General features: G+C 36.1%; 1 protein-coding gene across 1 annotated transcript in view; it reads right to left on the bottom strand.

Annotated features, from left to right (window-relative positions):
- PHF20L1 (PHD finger protein 20-like 1) overlaps nucleotides 1-24,183 on the bottom strand; it is a 73,848-nt gene extending 49,665 nt beyond the window's left edge. The window contains exons 1-6 of the mRNA XM_010834772.1: nucleotides 24,151-24,183; nucleotides 21,900-22,019; nucleotides 6,612-6,783; nucleotides 6,376-6,460; nucleotides 2,079-2,167; nucleotides 1,758-1,835 (exon numbers count right to left, since the gene is read on the bottom strand). Coding sequence (XP_010833074.1) covers nucleotides 1,758-1,835; nucleotides 2,079-2,167; nucleotides 6,376-6,460; nucleotides 6,612-6,783; nucleotides 21,900-21,982 — 507 coding nt within the window. The 5' untranslated portion in view covers nucleotides 21,983-22,019; nucleotides 24,151-24,183. The remainder of the gene's footprint in view (nucleotides 1-1,757; nucleotides 1,836-2,078; nucleotides 2,168-6,375; nucleotides 6,461-6,611; nucleotides 6,784-21,899; nucleotides 22,020-24,150) is intronic.

The following is a 24,183-nucleotide window of genomic DNA, read 5'->3' as shown; positions in this document are numbered from 1 at the left end:
ATGAACATGCCAAGTCGCTCAGTCGTGTTCGACTCTTTGCGACCCCATGGACTGTAGCCCACCAGGCTCCTGAGTCCATGGGATTCTCCAGGCAAGAATACTACAGTGGTTGCCTTTCCTTCTCCAGGGGATCTTCCGGACCCAGGTATCAAACCCCCATCTCTTAAGTCTCCTGCATTGCAGGGGGGTTCTTTACTACTAGCGCCACCTGGCCAGTCTCTTAACACTAGTGAGTTACGGTGTAAATTTTATATCAGCACACCCTCAAAAAGAAAAAGAATAGGTGAGAAAAAACTACACAAAGTTTAGAGAAAAACATTCCCATAGTGCATTTATTTGATTCCTTATCCTTTGCTGGTTAAGCAAAAGAAATTTTACTGTATATCTTTACAAAGAAATTCTCAAAGGACTCAAAACTTAGAAGATAGTATGCAAAGTTGGATTCTCTTATTACTGTTCAAACAACACCTGATTTATTATATGACCTAGGTGAAAACAAATCAAAAACTTATGAGGAAAAAGATACTCAAAATATAAGGATATTTTATAAAAAACAATCCCATACATGTCTTTAATGTGCTTGTAATTAAAAACTATGAAAAAACAAAATTAAAAGAAATATACTAATATTTTCTTTTAGGAGTCTGTATTTTGATACTGATTTTAATGTTACCACACATCATGGTGTGACTAGAATACTCATTAAAAATAAACATCCACTATGTCCAAAAAATTAGTTTTTATAACTTATTTTACCACAAACCAAACTGGTTCAGTGTCACTTCGGAAAGAATAGAGTTTTAAAGTTAGTGCCATCACATAAATATTTGAATGAACAAAATAACAGTTTTAAAGCAAAAAAAATAAAGAAAAATTGAGAATTTTAAACAGTATATATTAAACTAAGTTGCCAATGTCTCAATCAATCTTTCTGTGTAGTAACCAAGGAATCACATCACTGAATGCTTGAGAACATTTTATTTATATATACAAGTAGAAAAACACAAAGCAATTTCCTGATCAAAAGTGTTTCCATTTTAAATTGCATTTCCATATTAATTGAAGAAAAAAACTCTGATACTTGATGTCAAAACCACATTTTTGAAAACCAGGTAATTTAAAACATTCCAACTTCTCAGAAAACAAAAATAATGTTTCAACTGTGGTAGTCTACATCCCAAATACAGCAGTAGGTAGTCTGTTAAATGCATACACTTGACTGGAAATGACCACGTGATTTCAACACAGTTTAAGATGACATTTTTCACCACATGGTATGCAACAAATATGTAGCATATTTCCATATTAGACATTTTTACAGATCACTTTCAATTTCTTAAAATTAATTGTAGGTCCAGGTGCTGAAAATCCCAAATAACAGCAGAACATAAAACAAAACATTTTAAATTTCTACTGGCACCTTTTCTTTCCAGTATTTCAGGAAACATATTCAATCAATAGAATTATGGTTTTAACTTCATCCCAGATTCTCTTTCAAATGCTTACCGTTCATTCTTGCTTTGAGCAGTGACAGCATGTAATACACTGCTTACATCATATAACTCAGAAAGCCCTACCTGAAACAGCCTACAGAGTGTCAGGTAAGCGCCTTTTGAAAGAAAATTAATGACTATGATTTACAGAAGAAAAGAAGAAGATAAGAAACTCAATATAAAATTTTATATTAAAAATTAACTTTCTAAATGATAACTATATACCAGGAAAAATGAAACAGAATTAACAAAAAAGGCACTCACCTCACTTCCCATAGACTGGTTACACGATCCAGCTGGGTCGCTAGGACAACACCAGCTTAGTGGATGCTGGGCTTTCACCTGGAACAGAAACTAGTGACCTGTAACTTGGGCAGGTCTAAAACCAAAGAAGCAAAAATCAAGTGTATAACTGATTTTACATTCTAAGCTTCTCTTTCTTGCTGCTATTTGGGGCTATCAGCACATAATCCTACAATTAGTTCACTTTAAAATATATATATATGTGAAAGTATATATATATTTTATCAGTCACCATTCAAGAAGACATCCCTTTGGGAATCTAGGAATGCTGAACACTCTTACCTGCCCCTTAGCATCCTCGGGCATAGCTTTAATGTGCATTCGTTTTAAACAACGAATTACTCCATCATAAAATTGAACTGTGAACGTTCCTGAAATAGGAGCAAGTCAGGATCATTAGACAATATAATTCAGTCTTACAGCAACACCTGATATCAAACAAGTAATGCCCTGACACAAATAAACACCCTGTGACTGCAGTAACTGCAAACACACATCAAGTGTACAGAGTTTACAGTCTGTTTCACTGTAAAAATAACTCTGATTTCCCTTAAGGAGTGCACAAATTCCATCTTGATAAGTTAGCTGCATATAACTCTGATTTTTACTGGAGGATTTTAAAATGTATAACAAATATATGTTTAAATAACATATCAGTTATGTTATAATATACCTGAAGAAAATAAATTATTATTTACAAAAGTGAATAATATTTCTAAGAATCAGCATTTGCTGTCTTTGAAAGTTTCTTTCTAAATAACAGAAAAATCTGGGAGAAAAATTTCAGGAAAGGATTATTCCTTTTCTCAGGGAAGGATTATTTCTTTGCAATATTAGTTAACTGGCAAACAAGAATTACAGATTCCTGGGCTTTTAAGCTACACACCATTTTACGTATCATTGGCATGACAATCTTCCTGTGCCAATAAACACTGACCTCCAGTGAAACGGAACGCTGCATCCAATGGCGGTTTACCAGCAGCACAGCCATTCCCCGAAACCCTGATTCCCGTGTCTTTCCCACTAAACCATCCTGCTGTTGGGATTCATGATTCTATTTACATGACTATTTCAAAGGACACTCACTTTTCGTTACAGACTCCATGCTTTCATGCTTGTCAGTACCATCAGAAAACATATAAATTACACAGATTTTATATTTATGGAAATCCCAGTGTTCTATCATTTCCTGTACCAAACCAATGTGGGCTGAGTGACACTTGATGTAAACAGATATTTGATCTTTACAAAAGAGGTATAAACAATTGGCATCAAAGCCAATAAATCAATGTACAAAGATTTTCTTTTCTTTGTAATATGAATAATACCATTGATTTCATATCTTTCTATTATTACCATTACATACAAATCATGGACATAAAGAACTAAACCCAAATTACAAAAGAAACGGAGCAGCTGAAGAGCAAAACTGTGAAGAATTCAGGAAGACTGTGAGACTGAAAAACCACTTGTGCCCCTTACACTACCACCGTTTGTGCCCCTCCCTTCTCCTTCCTCACGTGGCACTGCAGATGAGGGCAAACTCTGCGCCACACTGACCATGCACTCACCCACCGCCTCTGAGGACAGTCTCCCCGCTGTGACGCCTTTTCCTTTCTCAACTCCAACCCACTCTTCAAGGATCAGCTCTTCAAATCCCACCCATCATATGAAAACCTCCCTGATCACTCCAGTCTAAAGTGATTTGCCCCTTCTCTTCAACTCCTCCAAGACATATTATGTATACCTAAATGTCCACATTTGTTAGTTTTGTTTAGCTTTTGCAGTGAACAAAGTGCTCTGAGGGCTTCCTTTTTTAAGGGGGGAGGGGAAGGATGGTGGCAGGAGACCAAGGGAGACTCATTCAGCCTGTGGGCCACACAGGAAAATCACTAAATTAATACCTCCCATAGAAAATGTTTAAAAACAAGTTATATCTGCCAATATTTCACTAAGGGCTTCCTCAAACTGCTCTTGAAATGGCAGAGGTTGCAATGAGTAACATCATTCTTCCACTGATGTAAGCTTAAATTTCTGTATTACATGCGTATGGACAAATGGGATAGGATAAAAAAGGAGGGTGGCTTGTTTCTGAGTATGTCGTACGTGTGCATATGCATGTGCTTTGTAAAAGAAGCTTCACACTTATAAGAAAGGTCTCAAAGCTCTGCACATTTAAAGAAATTTCTCATAATGAAAACAGAGAGCACTGTTTAATTCTGTTCTGTTTGGGTTGTTGTCATTCAGTCGCCAAGGTCAAGTCTGACTCTTTGCAACCCCATGGACTGCAGCACGCCAGGCTTCGCAGTCCTTCATGATCTCCCAGTGCTTACTCAAGCTCATGTCCACTGAGGAGGTGATGCAATCCAACCATCTCAGCCTCTGTCTTCCCCTTCTCTTTTTTGCCCTCAATCCTTCCCAGCAACAGGATCTTATCCAGTGAGTCAGTTCTTCGCATCAGGTGGCCAAAGAACCGCAGCTTTAGCTTCAGCATCCATCCTTCTAATGAACGTTTAGGGCTGATTTCCTTTAGGACTGACTGGTTTGATCTCCTTGCAGTCCAAGGGACTCTTAAGAGTCTTCTCCAACACCACAGTTTGAAAGCATCTATTATTCAGTGCTCAGCTTTCTTTAGAGTTGAACTCTTACATCCATACATGACTACTGGAAAACTATAGCTTTGACTAGATGGACCTTTTGTCATCAAAATGATGTCTCCACTTTTTAATACACTGTCTAGGTCTGTCATAGCTTTTCTTCCAAGGAGCAAGGAATTAGTCATGGTTTTTTTTTCTGTTTGGGGAAGATCCTATTATCTAACGAAATGGATTCATTACTTCTTCTCCTTCCAAAAATTGTTACTGACTCCCTAACTCTGTGCTAGGCTCTGAACTAGACGCCTGAGGAGCCAATATAGGACATGGGAATGTGAGCTCTGAAATACAGCTTTCCAGAAGTTTAAGTAAACAGTGATTTAAAGGCCCCACTAGGAAAGAAGTAACCTGAAAACTTAACAACTGAGATGTCCCTCAGGTGACTAGTAATAAGCTCACAGCCATATCTGTTATTTCAATTAACTAAAACAATAAATTAGACTAAGGCTTTTGTAAAGTTACATCATCAATTCTAGCCAGACAACTGTAACTTACTTTTTCACACTTAACATTTTTTACTGTATTTCTTTTTAAATGTTTTCTTTTTTTCTTCTTCTATCTTCTCTTACCTCGTAATTTTTCTCAAGTTTTTTGTTAAATTTTCAGCTTAAATCCTTAGCTAAATTCTTTAGCAAGACTACAAGACACTTCATGTACCAATTTTGTTTCTTTCCTCCACCTCTTCTGTTATTCTACAAACCTGAAAGGAATCCTTCACTCCAGTCACATCAAAGACTTGCAGTTCCTTAAAAACGGCATGTCTCTCTTCTATTCTTTTGCATATGCCATTTCTTCTGCCAGAAAACCTCTTCAACCCTCCTTTTCTAGCTAATTTGTTTGGCATTCAAGATACAACGTAAAGTAAGTATTCCCTTACTTAAGTTAGATGCTCGTCTTACAAAAAACGTATCAATGTGGGTTTTTTGTTTTTGGTCCTGCTGCATGGCTTATGGGATCTTAAAATTCCCCACCAGGGACTGGACTCAGGCTCTCAGCAGTGAAAGTGCCAGGTCCTCGCCACTGGACAGCCAGGGAATTCTCTCAACGTGTTTCTTTAGTAAAAAGAATAAATGAGTGGTAGAGTTTGAGAAATCACTGTAATAGGAGAACAACGTACTACTGATTTGGAAAATATAAGTATTTCACAATTATTATTTAAATGAGATTTGAAGTCAGAAATGTGAAATATTTAAGTATACTTCCAATAATAATTTAAATATTAATTATAATCCATTTCCAAATTAGTCGGTCTACAAGTTTCAAAATTAATTATCTGTGCAACAGATTCTCTTGTTTTATGCCACACTAGCACACCTAATTTCTGTGTTATTTTCTGTGTATCTGGTAAATTCAGTAACTTTTCCTCTGTATTAATGTTAGATATCACAAAAGGCTGATAGGAAAATTAATTATCTACAAAAATTAATTAAAAGGGGGCAGGGAAAAAGATGCAAGAAAGGAAATCCTCATATTGATAAAGTTCCATACTCTTTCCTCAGAAAATATTGTACTGTGTTTTACTTCCAACCTGAACTGATTTGAATTTTCCTGTATCTTTAGCACTCAGGTAAAGATGTTCAAAAAATTATTTAGCCAGCAAACTGGAAACAGAGAAGCAGAAATAAAATGTGTATAATATAAGCCTGTCAACTGAAAGCTGAAAAAGCTGAAAAATTTTAACCAACTACTAACCCAAATACTCTACTTAGGCAGCATATTACATACCATCTTATTCTATATAATACATAACGAATTAAATACATAACAAATTAAATTTTTATCCTAAAAAGTATTAGAAGACTAAGTATAAATCAAAGAGAAGTAACAGCTACATGTAACAACTACATGCATTAATTAAAATTAGAAATATAGTTAAATTTTACTATAAATCCCATTTTAATTCTCAGATCATTTCAAATACGTACCTTCTTTGTTAATCGCCTCAATCTTGGCAGGGTAATAGCGACAGTCTGTCCAACGAGCCAGAACCTCTTCTCCAGCTTTAAAATCCTATTTTAAACAACTTTTAAGATCAATACCATGTATAATAAACAAGCATTTCCTTAATTAAAAAAAAAAACAAGCTTATGTAAAATTTAACAGAATTCCTTTAAAAAATACATCATTACATATCTAACAAACAGAAAGCCTTGCTACTTACAAAGAAATCTTCCTCATCTTTTAGCCCTTCTTTTCTTAATGCAGGTCTCTCAAGGGGGCGCAACCTATTGCTATCCCAGTAAATCCACTCATCATAACGATGACTCCAGCGCTCAAAATGGACCAACATCTTGCCCTCCTCATAGTCAATTTTTTCAATTCGTGATGGATACCTCAAAAATAAAAAAAGCCATATCAGGAGAAAATTCTTACATTTGTTTACATAAAGTATGAACTGAATACTGCTTACTATTATACCCATAAACAATATGGACCCATATTTTTAAACTACTGACCAACAAAGTTTGCTTTAGTCTTTGTCTTTTCTTTTTAATGATTGCTCTCAAGACCTACTGAAATATTAACAGTTCAATCCCAGTGGACATATAAATTATATTATTTATAATATAAATTATGCTATCTTGGGAAATAATTTGATAACATGCGTCAAAAGCTTTAAACATATTCTTACTTTTGACTCAAAAATTCCAATTTTGGAACTATACACACAAAACTTGTATAACAAAAAAATAAAAACCATATGGTTAAAAAAAACCTGAAAACTGTCCATAACTATATAAACTATGGTATATCTACTGAATGGAGTATCATACAGATTTTAAATGTAATGCTTACAAAGAATTTATAATGTAGGAAAATGTAAAAAAGCAGTACTGTGATCACTAGAATTATAAATATATAAGATGTTAAATAGTAATACATTGGTCGAGCAAAAAATGACATACATTTGTCTACTTTCTCTTTTCTATTTTTCACACTATCCAATATTTTATAATAAGTATTAATGATGGTATGGAAATCTTAGTTAAAACTTCAATTTAAGAATATAGAAACAGTATCACATTGTTCTGTCTTCACATGTGCTGATTCTCCCAGGATTAATTCCAAAATAAAAATTAGTTAACCTGAAACTTTAAACAAAAAAAAGCTTCATAATTCTTAATGTATACAATATGTAATCTTCAACAGCAGCACACAGTAGATTATTTAGCCCTGTGGTTTATCTTATACTTTTACTAGTTATATCAGTTTTTTATTTCCCCTGTAGAATATAAATTTATATTAACATAAATTTAAATATAAAGCAAAACAGCCCTCACATTAACTTTTAAATTAAAAACTGAGTACTACCTGCTTCACACATTCATGCTATTCAAGGCTTTTTATACATTTCAAGGGCCCCGAATCGTTCTCTGCTATAGCTTCTTTCCTCCCTTCAGTCTAATGACACTGAACTATTTGGAATTTCCTTAAACATACCATGCCTTGTCAAACACCTATGCTTTTGTCTGTTCTGTTCCTTCTGCCTAGACCTAAGCTGCCCTTCTATTCCTCTGTACACTCATCATTCAAGACCTGATTTAACATGGAATGACCTGTGTGAAGACCCCCAACTCTCCACCCCCTGGTACTCTCAGTGCACCCATCTCGTCACAATCATCTGCGCAGGATCCTAAACTGTGGGCTGTGGAGCATTTACAGCCCTTGAGACATTAAACATATGACACAAAAAAAGGGGTCCTATGGTCAAATAAGGTAGGAAAATACTAGATTAAATAAACCACTTTCTTTATTGAAGACTTCTTGGTTCTGTCAACAAGACAGGAATAAGGCATTCACTACGACCAAAGCATGTAATCCCTTTCATCACAAAGTATTTACTAACACTTGGCAAGACAGGAGACATCTCAGAAACAGGATGTTAGCAATTACAAGGGCCTGTGAGTTTCGGGGACTGAGTCACAGTCACCTTTGTACCCCCAGCACTTTCACAGTGAGAGACACACACTGGCTACTGTGGGAATGCTCAGGGTGAACAAGTGATGTTAAAGAAAGAAAATCTGTGCATTTCTTCAGAGCTGAGATAGCAGTTTCACTCTTTAGAGGGCATAGGTGTGAGTAAGGAAACATTCTGTTAAAGAGAAGCACAAACACAGGAAAACCTAGGGGATCAACACACACTCCCTGAGGTGGGCATGCCGATTCCCCATTTAGAATCAAAAATGCTTGTCTTCTGTAGTTTTGCTGATTTGTTTCTGCTGCTCTGGTTTTCAAATCAAAACAAACAATGCCAATAGCATTAAGGGAAGCCTAGAGATAAGGTTCTTCTTTATTTTTCAACATTCACTAGCCATTTAACTACTATAAAAGGTGTTCTATCAATTATAAAAACTAAGTTTCTAATTTATGTGTTTATATATTTTTGATTTTGAACAAGAAAATAAGAGGTTTATTCTATAGGTTCCTTCAAATTCTAAATGTATACAATCAAATGTATACAAATAAATGGCAGGTTAAAAGGAAACATAACTAACCCTTATCTTCAAGGAGCTTCACTTAGAGTCAGATGAGGAGACAGAGAAGCTGCATGTTATTTCTGAGAGTCATAAATCCGTCAGGCCCTATGTTCTTCCTCTATTGAGCATCAGCTGATTTTTATATACCTTATCTCATCAGAGCCTGGTAACCATCCAAGGTACAGATAACACAGTCACCATTTAACAGATGAAGACTGTCCAAGGACACACATGTAAGAGTAGTCAAAGTAAGAGCTAACTGGTACAAAGAGCCTACAGGAGAAATGCGGTAAGGCCTATATCAAAGTAATTATACCACACATGGTAAACTGTTAAGTTAATAAAACATTTTTTTTCTCCTTTGCATCAAGCTTTTAGTTCTGAACAACCATGAATTTTTCAGAGTTAAATCGCTCACTAACACATTTCCTCATAAGTTAGTTTTCCCTGAAGATAATGAGCAGTAGTACAATACTAATTTCAACTTTGATTTCTCTTTGTCTTTATTTTTTTTTAATTTGAATATAATTTGCTTTTTTCATTGAAGTATAGTTGACTTTACAAAAATCCTACATAAGATGCAACAGTTAATATTTCAGAGAAAACTGGCGTCCTGGTGACCATTCTTGGGAGAAGTTACCTACGTTGGTCTTGGTGGGGGACTTTAGGGATTCAGACTTAATCAACATGGTACAAAGGTAAAGTGTATACAAAGCATTACTCATTTATTCAGTCAATGTTCATTTACTTAAAACCATCATGTGATTCAGGGTTGAGCATCAGCTGGACAAGGAGGATTCAGACAAACAGAATGTGGTTTCTGTCTTCAAGGACCTCAGGACCAGAGACTGGAGGGGCACTTCCAGGAAACAGTTCCCTTTGGCTAGACTATATGGTAAGTAGTAAGGTGAGTAAAAAAGAGTGGGAGCTCAGACTGGACTGATCAGCTAGGTTCAAACTAAAGGGCCCTGAAATACTGAACCAGTGAAACGCCTCTTCATTCATTATATTTAAACAGGGAATCCTGTAAAGTCTGTACTTAATTTGGTTATCAGTTAACCTTAGAAAAAAACCCTAACATCAAGATCTTTGCTATCCATTTAAAATACACAAAAGGGTAATTTAACATATAGCCCTATTATTATTTTATTCTATACAGTGAAATGTTTCCCTATTCAAGATGGCCCATAGTAATGCCTTGATACTCAGTGAATAAAAAATATTTCTGAACAAATGTATTCACAAATGCCTCTACATCTTGAACCACAGCAATTATTTTGATGCACAATGTATGTTTTATTATAACTGAGTATGAATGGAATGTAAAATTTTTCTTACTGAATTTGGAAGATGCAGTGATAATGTTTTTGTTTTTGCTTTTCAAAGGATGAATCATGGAAAGCTGTTAAGAGTAAAGAACAGTGACTAGGCTGAGTCCCAAATGTTTGCAAATGATTGGGAAAAAAAATCTGACAAGTGGGAGACTGGAATTTCAGAGTTAAAACAATTAGGGATAAGAAGAAAACAAAAACAAATAACATAGTTGGCACTTAAAACAATTAGGGATAAGAAGAAAACAAAAACAAATAACATAGTTGGCACCTCTTCAGGGTTCAAAAGAAACAGATGGAGAGAAGGCAACTTGGGCTATGATTCTTCGATGCCAAAATTCTACAGAGCTCTACTATTCCTTATGACGATACAACAAAATATCATAAAATTTCCACATCTGTCTTCCCTATCATATCCCACTTTAAACTACTTGCACTGTTTAAATGGTATTAACCAGTGTAGAAATAAAGGGACTGCCTCCATTGCTCTGGGCCTATCTCGCCCTTGTATGTCTTTTCCCCTTGAATCTTAAGAGAACAGAGTTTATTCTGGGCAAACTTAGCAAGAAAAAATAATCCATCCTAAATTGTTTATTAGGTTTAATGGAAACAAACAGCATTCAGAAACGCTGCGAATGATCCTTGCTGAATTTAACAAAATTTTCATATGTGCAATTCTACTTCTGAGAAGGAAATGGCAACCCACTCCAGTGTTCCTGCCTGGAGAATCCCATGGGCAGAGAAGCCTGGCAGGCCATGGTCCATGGGGTCGCAGAGATTCAGACACAACTGAAGTGACTTGACTAAGCACACAATCTCGCAACTGATTTCTTAGGACTCTTTCTGAATCAGTGTGGTCAAATTCTCTAATGGTCCAGTTCAACCGTGGCTGTAACAGCAGGGTAAAGTGAAGTGAAAAGTCACTCAGTCATGTCCGACTCTTTGTGACCCCATGGACTATACAGTCCATGGAATTCTCCAGGCCAGAATACTGGAGTGGGTAGCCTTTTTCTTCTCCAGCGGATCTTCCCAACCCAGGGATCGAACACAGGTCTCCGCATTGCAGGCGGATTCTTTACTGGCTGAGTCACAAGGGAAGCCCGACTAAAGCAAGACCATTATTAAAAACAAAAATTACTTTCACCTTCCACTTTATTGCCTCATCCGATAATACCAGCATTTTAACACTGTCACTGGTGCCTCCCACTTACACAAGACGGGTCAGAGAGTAGCAAGCTTTATGGATTCTGAACTAACTCTGTAATTCATTAAAAACCAGACACTGAGCAAAGAGACTAGGTACACACTGAATAAACTGTATTGGTTCCCTATAACATCAACTCAAGTCTATTGTCAAAACATAAAGGAAATAAGAAACCTACAATGGGAATTACCATTACAGACGAATTACTACACTGGCTCATGTTATTAACTGTTTTATATGACAAGTACTGACTGACAGCTAGATCAGGAGACCAAGATTCCCTGAGAATGTATGTAAAAAAACCATCTGGCCCAGAAGTATACAAGTATTCTCTTGAGAGAAGGGTTCCCCACTTTGATCAGATTTCCAAGGGGTTCATGATTCAAAAAAAAAAGTCCTCTGGAAAGCAAGACCATCTGTTAGCCCTCAGACCATAGGTGCTCCATATTCCTGGAAGCAAGGAAACGATGATGGGCATGCAGCTATGCCAGGACTATAACCTGACAGATTAAAGCATGTAAGCCAAAGGACATGGCTGTTAACTACTCATCAGTAGGTTACCACCCACTGAGCACTACCAAATATCCCAAAGACCATCAGAATTCACTCCGAGATTTCACCCATCATATGAACAAGAACTGTGTTAATCAAAAAGGCAACTGACCCAATAAATTATTCAAATTATGTATTTTAAATAATAATCCTTGTTTATATTGGTAAAACAGTAAAATTTCTAATTTACACAAATTAAAAAATTGACAGTTCCTCATCCATTTCATTTAACTCGGCACTGAGTCTCTAATTCACTGAATGTCAGACACTAAAGTAGGAATAAAGCTACAAACAATCAACAAATTTAGGAGGGAGAGGAGAAGAAAAGGGAATCAAATAAGGTAATACAATTACAACATGATGTAATAGCTAGTAAAGGTACACTGCAGTAGCACACAGAGAGAATACCTAAATTAGATGTTCTCTTGGATAAAGCAGTTCTTCAATTTTTAAAGGATGAAATACACTTGAAAAATGACTTCAATGTAATTTAAATGTTAGCAGGATCTCCAGGAGTTAGAATTAACAATTCAGAACAGTCTTGTGGATAGGAACTGCATTAGCAAGAAACTCTCAATGTATCATAAAAAATGACTAAAACATATTATAAGATATAGAAATAGAGACCTTCCTTACATATAATTGTCAGAAGAGGTTTATCTGCCAGATAATAAAAATTAATGTCGAATGAAGTCGAACGCAAACCTAAGATTCTTATAACCTGCTAACCTTTTAAAATTTTTAGTTTCTTGGAAACACTTTAAATTCAATCATGCTTTGTAATTTTCAGGTGTTTCCTCATGCATTAACTGATCACAACTACAATACGTCACCTGCTAGAGCAGCATTTTTAGATGACATGCTTCTAGGCACTGCACGCTTAGTTTGTTTCACACTTAACAACATGCTGAAAACAAAACCCTTTTGATTAATTCAAACTTGATGTTCCAAAATGAAGCATAAATCCAAAGAATCTAAATTTTAAGAACACTCAGAGGATGGTTATATACATCAAAACTGCATCCGTTCCAACACTGAATTCCAAGGATCTCACATTATCCCTTAGGTCTATTCAGAGCCATTCATCACGAAGACACACACATGACATAAAACAGATCACCCTGCTTCCTACCTGTTCATAATCTTTGCAGCAAAGACCGGTAAGACCAGAGTTAGCTGTGTATTTTCCCCTAGTGACTTGTAGCAGCCACTTTTCAAATCAAGGTTTCATTTCAGATGACTCGATTTAAACTCCTGCTGCTCTACCTCCTCAGTATCTGAATCTCCTCTGTGCCTGCATTCACTCATGCCATCGGTTCTGACCAAATCAAAATGCTTACAACACAATCTCTATGCTCATTACCATCTCCTACCGTAAGAATCAATTAGACTATCAAAAATTCCTTTCCCACTCCACTAAAAATGCCACCAATATTCTACTCCAAGTTTATGTGCTTCATATAATTTGTTCAAACCAACATGATCAAACTTTGTTGTTACAAAACTCCAAACACTAACCTTACCAGGTTGCAGTTGACCGTTTCTATTTCTTAATATTTAGCACTTAAAAATTAATTTAATATACTACACGTAGTCATATATGCTTATACATCTAAGATTAAAATTTTAGGAATTTACAGTGACTTCTCTATTAGATTCTATTTTCTTAGAATAACTAATGTTCATTCTGCTATTATCATTAAAGCTAGCACTTATTTACCATGTGGCAGAGACCATGAAAAGTTCTTAAAGTGCACTCTCTTGCTAAATATTCAAACAGCCCTTTGAGTTAGGTACTACTATTATTTCCAGTTATTTAAGGAGGTCATAGAACCTCTGGAAGTCAAGTAACTTCCTCAAGTCGAAACAGTAAGTGGTAGATCCCTGAATGGAGGTCTGTCTATCCTTAAAGAATATGCTTTTGATTATCATATATTCTGCATCTTACAACTGATCATTTTCAGCTCCTGTCAACCTTACTGCAGTACTTAAAATACAGGGGGCTCTTTCTCAAGAGATACAAAAACAATATGAAATCAAGTTATATGTTTATTTTTTCTTGCAAATTTAATTTTAATCTTCTGTTTCTGATACAAATAAAATGCAAAAAGTTTTTGTTAGCCAGAAAGCATGGAAAATAGCTTTTATTATATTGTACAAAATAAACATTCCTCTCACCCCATATAAAAAGACTAAGCAAACAGACTCTTCTGTTTTATTATTAAAAATTCTCAAAAAAAAAAAGGCAAACTGCATCTCTCAACTATGTTTAAGTATGAAACATTACATTATGATGATAAAAGAATGTAAGGGGGAAAAGTAGCTTAACTTACATGCTTGATTATGTCATAACTTACATTTAAAAGTTAAGATAGGAAAGTTGGGATATGAGTTGTTAGGGAACTAAGAAAAACACTAGGTGACTTTAAAAATGAAAACATATGAAATTTCTTAATAGTTTGATAAATATCGTTCTTATTATTCTATGCTTAGTTTTCAACAAATAAGTCACAATTCATTTGCAGTAGTGTTTTACAGTGGTAACCAAATTTCAAGATATCCCCAAAACTTTCCCTGGTGGCTCAGAGATTAAAGCGTCTGCCTGGAATGCGGGAGACCCAGGTTCGATCCCTGGGTCAGGAAGATCCCCTGGAGAAGGCAATGGCAACCCACTCCAGTACTCTTGCCTGGAGAATCCCATGGAGGGAGGAGCCTGGTAGGCTACAGTCCATAGGGTCACAAAGAGTGGGACACGACTGAGCGACTTCACTTTCACTTTCCAAAACTTTCAGGTTCATTCTTGACTAACCCACTAAAATTCAATGAAATTTCCTGGGCACCTTTTTATAAGTAAAAGGGGTAGGGCTTGCATATAATTACTTCACATTAGTAGCTTATTCTTTAGTACCTTACCTACCCATGATATACTAGAAACATACTCATTTTTCACTGAAGAGGGTTGGGTTTTTGGCAATGAGAAGAGACTTTTAATATACACTGAATACTAAACATCCACATTCTCTCCTCAATTTTATTGCAATAATTCTCTCCAAGTTGAGTTAATTTTAATGACAGAAATAATGTACCTTATGTACCAGCTTCTACTTTAATACAAAGACAATTTTTATATGCTGATTAATGATCTGCATGAGGCAGTAGGAGGAATGGTTAGTAGCTCTTCAATACACAGTCATATAAAAATACCAAAGCACCGGGGCCCGTCCGGTGACTCTGACGCAGGCTCAAGTTTGAGAACCACTCTTTTGGACTTCACCTGAATCACTTTTAATATATAGTTACTAGCATCAGTGAACTTAGTAAGAGAATCAATTCGTTAGTAAATAGGTACCATACAGGAAGTTAAAGTCTTGTACTGAATAACTACTGGCTTCTTAAAGCCTTTAGTTTTAATTCTAAGTAATTTCAAAATTAAAGTTAATAAGAAAGCATTTAAATGAGCAGAACAGCAGGATGGAGAAAGAGTAACTACCTTCCCAACACCACTATAACACAAGTACTATAAAATTCTAAATATTTTTTCCAATTACATTCACTGTTCTCCATCTTTTTCAATTAATTTTCTCTTCTTCTAGAGTCTGGCAGTTTTGAGCACACTGCATGTGACTTCCAGCCTTTACCTACTTTACTCCTGCCTCAAGTCATTTATTACCCATCTAAAAGTGAGACTAAAATACCTGTCCCTGCTCAACAGGTAAAAAGTAGATAAAAGAATCTGTTTCCAGTTCAGCGGACCTAAAAGATCACTGAATATGTCACACCTTCATTTTAGGGACATTAAAGCAAAGAACTCTCCAAAGTCCCATAGTTCATGGCAGAACAGCACCTAAAGCCACGTTTTCTGACTTTAGTTATATCTACCTTTTTCAATACTCCTTTTCTCCTGCCTTTCAAGAAAACTAGGATAAACAAAAAAAATGTAAAATATCATATAAGAAACGAATCACCAGTCCAGGTTCGATGCAGGATACAGGATGCTTGGGGCTGGTGCACTGGGATGACCCAGAGGGATGGTACGGGGAGGGAGGTGGAAGGGGGGGTTCAGGATTGGGAACACGTGTACACCCGTGGCGGATTCATGTTGATATATGGTAAAACCAATACAATATTGTAAAGTAATTAGCCTCCAATTAAAATAAATAAATTTTTTAAAAATTGAGCAAGAAAAAGCTAAAAAAAAAAATGAACTAACATAATGAAAGAATATAAGAGAAAAGACCACAAGAATAAAGTAGGCGTATTTTAAAATAAATATGTCTACTCTACACCTATTTCTAATATTGCTTTCAACATTTTTTTGTGGGGAGGAACAGGGGAGAGAAAGGGAGAACTTTATCTTTGAAAGCTTACAGAGGGACTGCCCTTACAGTCTAGTGGTTAGGACTGCACCTTCCAGTGCAGGAGACCCGGGTTCCAGTCCTGGTCCAGGAGCTAAGCTCCCACACGCCTCACAGCCAAAAATCCAAAACATAAAACAAAAGAAATATCGCAACAAACTCAATATAAGACTTTAAAAAAAATACTCCACATCAAAAAACTATTAAAAAAAAAGTTCAGAGCTTTCTAAGTGGAAATGTTAAAAATTAAAGAACTAAAATGATTGTACACTGGTGTAGACCTGTTTGATGATTATTAAACTAGGGTTCACTTAGATCTTAGGATTCAAAACTTTTAACTTTCTTACTGTAAGGAATCTCAGAATTTGTAAGTCTTACAAAATTCAATTTGAAATTCTCTACAAACAGGGTCCTTAGTCTGGAGTTCCCCGTTAAGCTTACTACCACCACCCATAAAAGATTATTCAATTATTTTGTTGTGTAAATATGATTGTACATTCTTCTGAGTCTACAGCTGAAATTAGTTTTCAAAGGTAGTTAGTGACCCAAAACTAGAATCAATATCTTCTAAGCACAAATAGATTTAGGGAAGTTCCATGTACAAAAGGACATACTTTATTTACATTAGCAAAAGAATATTTTAAAAGTATTCATCCATGGTTTCTACAAATTCCAAACTCACCTAATGTAATTTAAGTATGTTTTCAGTTTTTAAATTTGATCTTGTCATTGTTCAGTCGCTAAGTTGTGTCCAACTCTTGGTGACCCCAAGAACTGCAGCACGCTAGGCTTCTCTGTCCATCACTATCTCCCTGAGTTTGCTCAAACTCATGTCCATTGAGTCAGTGATGCCATCCAACCATCTCATCCTCTGTCGCCCCCTTCTCGTCTTGCCCTCAATTTCTCCCAGCAAAATTTGATCTACACACTCCTTTTCAGGAACATTCCTCTTCTGTTTCAAATACAGACCACACAGCTTCCCTCTACTAGTGTTTACCTTTGAATAGCAAATCCGATTAGAAAAAGACAACTCTTTTAATTCAGATAATACAAAATTTTAATTTAAATTATAAAGTATGTGTACTTGCTACAATCTGAATTTATTCAATTTTCCCACTCTACAAAATTCTGTTCATGAACATTTTAAAAACTCACATTTGCAAATGTTCCATACAGTTCAAAAAACTCCAAATGTGTGGAAACAGCATTTGCCAATTCAAATTTATACTGTTCTATCAAACTCTGACACTTGGAGACATCTCCACTTTTTTTAAATCTTTCATTTTCCTTTCCTTTAGATCTAGAAGAGAATTAAATAGAAATATTCCAAAAAAGGTCAGAAGAGCATAACTCATCTGAATGTTTTAAACTAACTTTATAATTTCAATTTTAAGAGTAACACCAGAGCACACTTACTTTACTTGTTGTGTTTTCATAACTAAATCATTTGCTATAGAATATTTTAATTTCAATCTTAAAGTTAAATCAGTAGTCAAAACTGGTATGATTTTATCACTTTTCTTATTGAATAATACTCAGAACGATTAGATACTTGAATATCTTAAGGGTGCTTTGTAAATTATGAAACTCTGCAAAAACAAAGATTTTTATTATCACCTCAAAAAAGATGGTTTATGCATGTTGCAATGACATGATATTCCTTCTACATCTTAGATCATTCTCATGTCAACACTAAGGCTACATTTAAAAACTTACACACCTGAGTCTTCAGATCCCCGAAGATTTTTCAACTCTTCCTCTTTCCTTGCATTTACCTCAGTGCTTTATAATTATCTATTATTTCATATAATTTGAAGCAAGTTTAAATACATTATTTTATTTGATCCTTAAAGTAAGTAAAAGTAAGTAACACTGCTTTCATTTTACTGCTAAACCAACCAAATTCAAGGACTTACCCGTATTTACAAGATCAGAAAGTGACAACCTGACTCTTTCCTCTTTAGAATTCACTGATGGTGTGTCATAACTTCAACTCTGAACTTTTTCTTTTCCCAAACACAACCTGTATCAACAACCTGTATCTATTTTCATCCTTATGATGTTACTGCATCCAAGAGATTATACAGCCAATATGTTTAGGTTAGGATATAAAGATAAGAGAAAATGGTTGATTGTCTTAACTGTAAACATTAGCATTTTTAAAGACTTTTAAATTAAAAGATTGTTGAGGAAAAAAACAAAATGTTTTGAGTCAGACTATAAATTTTTTAAAAATTAAAGCAACCCACACTTTTCAGTAAGAATTAGGTTTAGTCCTCAGAGAACAGATCCAGGTATCTAAAAGCACACCAGGGATAGAAGGCGAGTGGCCTCTCTCTGGCTTCTCAGACCCTGCATTCATTAGTGCTGGTAAAATCAAACCACCAGGATTTTCTGATGTAGCTGGAAAACTACTCTGAAAGCAAAAAAAGTAATAATTTGCTACTTGAAAATGTGAAACGTATTTCCAAGGATGAAATATCTTTCTGAACTCCTAAGAGCATGTGATATGATTTGCTCAAGGAACAATAATGTATTTTACCAAAGAAAAATAGTCTTCCTATTAAATCAACTCTACCCCAAGCCTAAATGTAGGCACTTAACTTTATTTCTGCCCACTAAATTTAGAGTTTATCCTTTTATTTATAGGGCATATACTAAAAACATATTTTCCTTTACCTTTTCTTATATAGGAAAAACCTGCTACATATAAGACAAATTGGTATTCAGGTGCCTCACTATCAAGATTTTTTCCTCTGTGTTTCTCTTTAAGAGCTAATGTATCAACCTGTGAGAAGTCATTTCTTAATAATAGCTACAATGCTTATTATAAATGTCTTGAGTACAAAGAGAGTAAGTAATATTTGCATTCCTGCATGTCCCTCCCTGTCTAATGCCTACAATTCAAAAGACTTCTATGTCAAGTAGGTCTTCACTACTATTCCAGTTTAACGAATAAATGTAGAAGACTAACTATGGATGCATTCAATATGGATGCAACCCAAAGAGAATATGAAAGAAAGGAGAGTGGGAAGGACGAAAGTTCAGTGTATTTTCAGTGATTAACTGCTTTGCCCTCATAACAATATCAAAGTTTTTCAACACTTAAATAACCCTTCAATAGTTTTACTTGATATTAAAGCAAAAATGTATAGAATTTATATAGAATACAGAATGGTCCTTAACAAAACATAAAGAATAAAGTTTATCCCATTTAGAAATAAAATCTGTTAAGAGCACCATGTCTCACATGACTTCTTTCTGCCCCACATAAAATTCAATAAATCTTAGCAGTTAATTAGTTGTCCTACAAATTAAAGGGTCACTGAAGCCTAAACAGTTCTTGAGACTACTGACATTAATAAAGTCACAACAAGAAAATTATTTCTTTCAATTACCTAGAATATGTATATATAATACTATTAATTTGTTTTTAATTATAGCACCACTATAGCAGAATGCTAAAATCTTCATATAAATGAATGCATAAAAATCAAACTGACAAGTGTCAGTGATTATCATATGTGATTATTTTGGTTAATGTTTTACTCACTTTAGAGAGACCATTATTACTGGGGTCATTTAAATTAAATCTTAATGTTATGAATGAGTACATCTGCATGATATCACTCTATCTAAGCACTTGAAATTTTTTGATGAGAAGCATAAGACAGTGAAAACCCTAAGCTATAACTTTGTTCTCTGAAATTCCACATACTCTAAAAGCAAACTCAGACTTAATTTTTAAAGTAGTCCTTTTTTATAATCTTTTTAACTATTGAATCATTGATTTAACAGCTAATGAATTAGGAAGCATTTCACCATAAGTGAATTTCTTACAAATACCAAAATTAAGTATGTCAATATCTCTGAAGGCCACTAAAGGACTAATAAACTATCTACTTTTTCAAAACTGGAAGCTAATTCAATTGCAACTTTGTCAGTTTGGAAGCCTAAGAAAAGAATCTCATGAATTAAACTAGAAATTCAAAAAGCTAGTAACTTTAACAAAAGAAAAAAAAGTAAAGATTAACATCAAAGAAGTAGCATCTCTCATCCTCTTCTATCACAGAGAGATTCAACTGTGAGTGCCTTCAAAGTAAAAAGTTTCCTTTGGTCAAAATCAAAACCAAAGAGAGTTAATTATGGACTAAAATAGCATCTTTCCTTGTACAGTCTAATGCAGAGGCTCTCCATTTGGGGCACAGAGAGCCCCTCAACCCCAGAACAACCGGCAACACCTACCGACAATGTTTACCATCACGACTAGGAGGGGATGCTAAACTGCCTGGTTCCCAGGTATTTTCCAAGCCCCTCCTAAAAACACTGTGTATATTTTCCACCTTATGAGAGTAAGTAAGCCCCCTAAAAAGAAACACTCACTGAGATGCAGCTTGGTGGCATGAGGCCAAATAACTGCCTTCCCACCTCAAACCAACCCAAAAAGACCCATTAAGCTGGGGGTTCACAGACGTGTGCAGAGTTCCAATGCCGGATGCTAACAGACAAAAACCCCAGGCTGGTCTAAAGTCAAACATCATGACTAAACAAGATTTCTCTGCCTGCCACTGCCAACTCAGGAAGTTGACTTAATACAAATCAATCAAAGACAAATCTACAACATGCCCACTACATTTTTAAGAGAATTGTAAAAAATGTCCAAAAGTCTGGCGAGTTGCTGAACTGCTAGACCCTTCATTAGAATAAATGGGCTTCAAGTGGAGCTGAGCCTGAACCACTACCAGGAGAGGAAGCTCTCCAATGCCCATCTCTGTGTAGGGGGCTGAGAATGGCACCAAGAGACATCCACCCAGACAGCAGAGCTAGAGACCAGCTAATGAGAATGAGGAAGGCATTCCCGAGCAGAAAGAGAGAATTCTTATTCCTACTGTGGTGCAGCCATCCGGGTGTATGCTATTTTTCTTTCTCTCCTTTCTGGGCAGTGACTTTATGCCAGGTAACCAATTTCTCCTACACCGTATGCAGGGGTTTGCTGGGACTATCTGAATTCACCACTTATCACAGGCAGAGGTAGAAATGGCAGATAGAGGAGAAGAAATAAGAGAAGGCCTGAAAGGATTACTCATTTAAAACTGGAAACAGTGAAAACTCGCCTTTAGGTCACCACATTCTGAGGAGGAAAGAGAGATACTGGGTTTTGGTTTCAGGTGGAATAGTCAATGACAACTATGCTAACCATCAACAAATTCTATAGTTTGAAAAAACAGCTATGAAACAGGGCCCCCCAAAACAGATTTATATCAAGTTTTATACAAAACTTGGGAACCTAGTTATTTAGATTAACCCACTCTCTCTCCCACCACCCATAGAGCTCATATTAAGTACACAAGAGTGCTGATAACTGCAAAATCTGTTGAAGAGTAGGAAAACTAAAAAACAATGAATATGCTTATTCAAAATGTGAACAAGGTAATGTTTCTGCCACTGTCAGGAAAAGAGCAATTAACCAACCCATGTAGACTACAGACACTGGGCTTTACTTCAGGGGCTCTCCTGTATTTTCCATACCATTTTTGTAAGTAGTCCAGTGCCTCCAAACGAGCACCGATCTCAAAAGTGATTCCAGGACGATTTGGGGGCTTTTTACTCATCTTGAGATCCTATTCTTCAGGATTCTCTTTTCACTACCTCAAGAGAGAAAAAAAAAAATGTTAGGTTCTGATACATAAAAGGCACAAGTGATTAAACAATTTTTTTAAACATTAAGTGAGAAGTTAAAATAACCACCAAATTTTTAAGAAATTTGAATGATGACTGCCAATAAAAGTACTGTGCAACTTGCAGGCAATCTTACTAATAAATTAAGAAAAAGGACATTAAAAAGGTAACTACTTTAAAAGAATGAACAAATGAGGATTAACACTAATGGTTGAAGTGCTTTAAATTTTAACTTGAAAATATCCAAGAAAATTCTTCAAGATAACAGTTGAAAATGTTTTGCATCTTTGAAAAATCAAGACAACTGAGTGATCTGGCACATGACTACTGAAATTCTTAAGAGAATAAATTAACCAAGTTTTTCAACTAATATTTATTGAGTGCCTTATAATATAAAGCACTTGATAAGACACTAAAGAACATAAAGATGAAAGAAACAGTACACACACTTATAGTAAAAATTTTAGTAATTCCTCTAGTAATTAGGATTTTTCACCACTTATGATCTCCCACCTGGTAGCACATGATTCAATAATTTTAACTAACATAAAGTTGCAGAGGAAACCTCATTTTCTTCATATTCAATAAGCAACAATGACACAGAGTTTTAACTCTGAGAACTTCTACTGTATTTCTATATAGACAGTACCCACATTGGCAATAAAAGTGGCTGTAGTTCAAACAAAAAACTACAAAGGAATACCTATTCCTCTCTAGACCATGGACATATAGAATATTCACTATCATTTTAGCCAGTGGATGTTCGGCACACTTGGTAGTCTCTTTTTCACAAACTAGCACCTGAGGAAGATGGATGCATTTTGAGACAGCTTAATCAAAATATATTTAATCAGGAATAGAAACCTACTGCTAATGTGGGAAAGGAGAAATCCTTAAAACCTTTTTGAAATTAAGAATTACAAATATGACTATGCTCCCTCCCAGTTTAAAGAAGAAAACACACAACGGTACCATGCTTTTTCAATGGTTTTGTCACAACTGAAAAGGGACAAGACATAACAGCAAGCATAAAAACCAACTGCCCTTTTCTCTTAGAAAGAATCTGCTAGGTAAGGGAAAGTACATGCCATAAAAAAATATGTAAAAATCAAACATAAATACTCATGGAGTGGCGAGAAGGAGGCGGGGGTGATATCCTCCCGCCGGCCATGGCAGCAGCGAAGATTAGTGCATTAAAGTTAACAGCAAGCTCAGCCAGAGGGCATTCGGTATAAGAGAAACAATAGTATGAATATTTTTAATAACGGTCTGGTCAGTGCCGGAACATCCAAGGCGGTTTACTTAAACGTTTTGCGAAGAAATCGAATCCACTTTTCCTGCTGTTCTTCACAAGGAAAACTTAGGAAGGGTAACCGACCAGTTACACTAACATTTTCTAGGATCAAACTTAGAACCCTCAAGAAGTGACAAAGTTAGGACATACAATCCTCTCAGAGGTGCTTCTGGATGAGGTTTCAGAAAAAGCAAGATTTCCTTTTCTTGAGTGCAGAGGGGCAGATGGGGAGGGATGTGAATTAAGGAAAAGTAAAGACCAAGTAAACAGTTCAATGAGGGGTAAAACTTGAAGCAAAAGATAAAGGGGGACAGAAAGAACCAAGAGGGTAAAAAAAAAATTGGAAAGGAAACGAACAAGAAAGCAAAAATATATAAGGACTGTGAAACGTGTGGACCTGACAAACGGCAGTAAGAGAAAATTTAGCGAGAAGACACACAACACTGGAGAGTGAAGCCGGGGTCAGGGAATGGCCGCGGGGCCAAAGCAACGGTGGTGGTTGGAAGGAGCGGGGGTGGTTGGTGATGCGGGGCGGGAGGGAGGTGACCAGAGACCGACAGGAAAGGCTCAGACCCGGCTCGCAGGGTGTAGGAGACGCCTCCGGGTTTGACAGCCGTCCGGCCCCCGGCGAGAGGCGGCGGGGGAAGGAAGGGAGGGGGAGACGGAGCGGCGGCGCCCAGACAATAGGGGCGGCGAGTTACGGTGAGGGACGCGGGCCAGAGACAAGACACCAGCGCGGGGGTGTCCCGGTCGGCCAGGCGGGGGGCTCGGCGGGCTCCAGGCTCTGCTGCCGCCGCTGTCTCTTACCGACTCGGCCTCTTTTTTGCACAGTTGTCGGGC

This window comes from Bison bison, unplaced genomic scaffold (assembly GCF_000754665.1).
Source record: "Bison bison bison isolate TAMUID 2011002044 unplaced genomic scaffold, Bison_UMD1.0 scf7180017864036, whole genome shotgun sequence".
NCBI lineage: Eukaryota > Metazoa > Chordata > Mammalia > Artiodactyla > Bovidae > Bison > Bison bison.
Note: the sequence above shows the minus strand (reverse complement) of the source record. Positions and strands in the feature narration are given on the sequence as shown.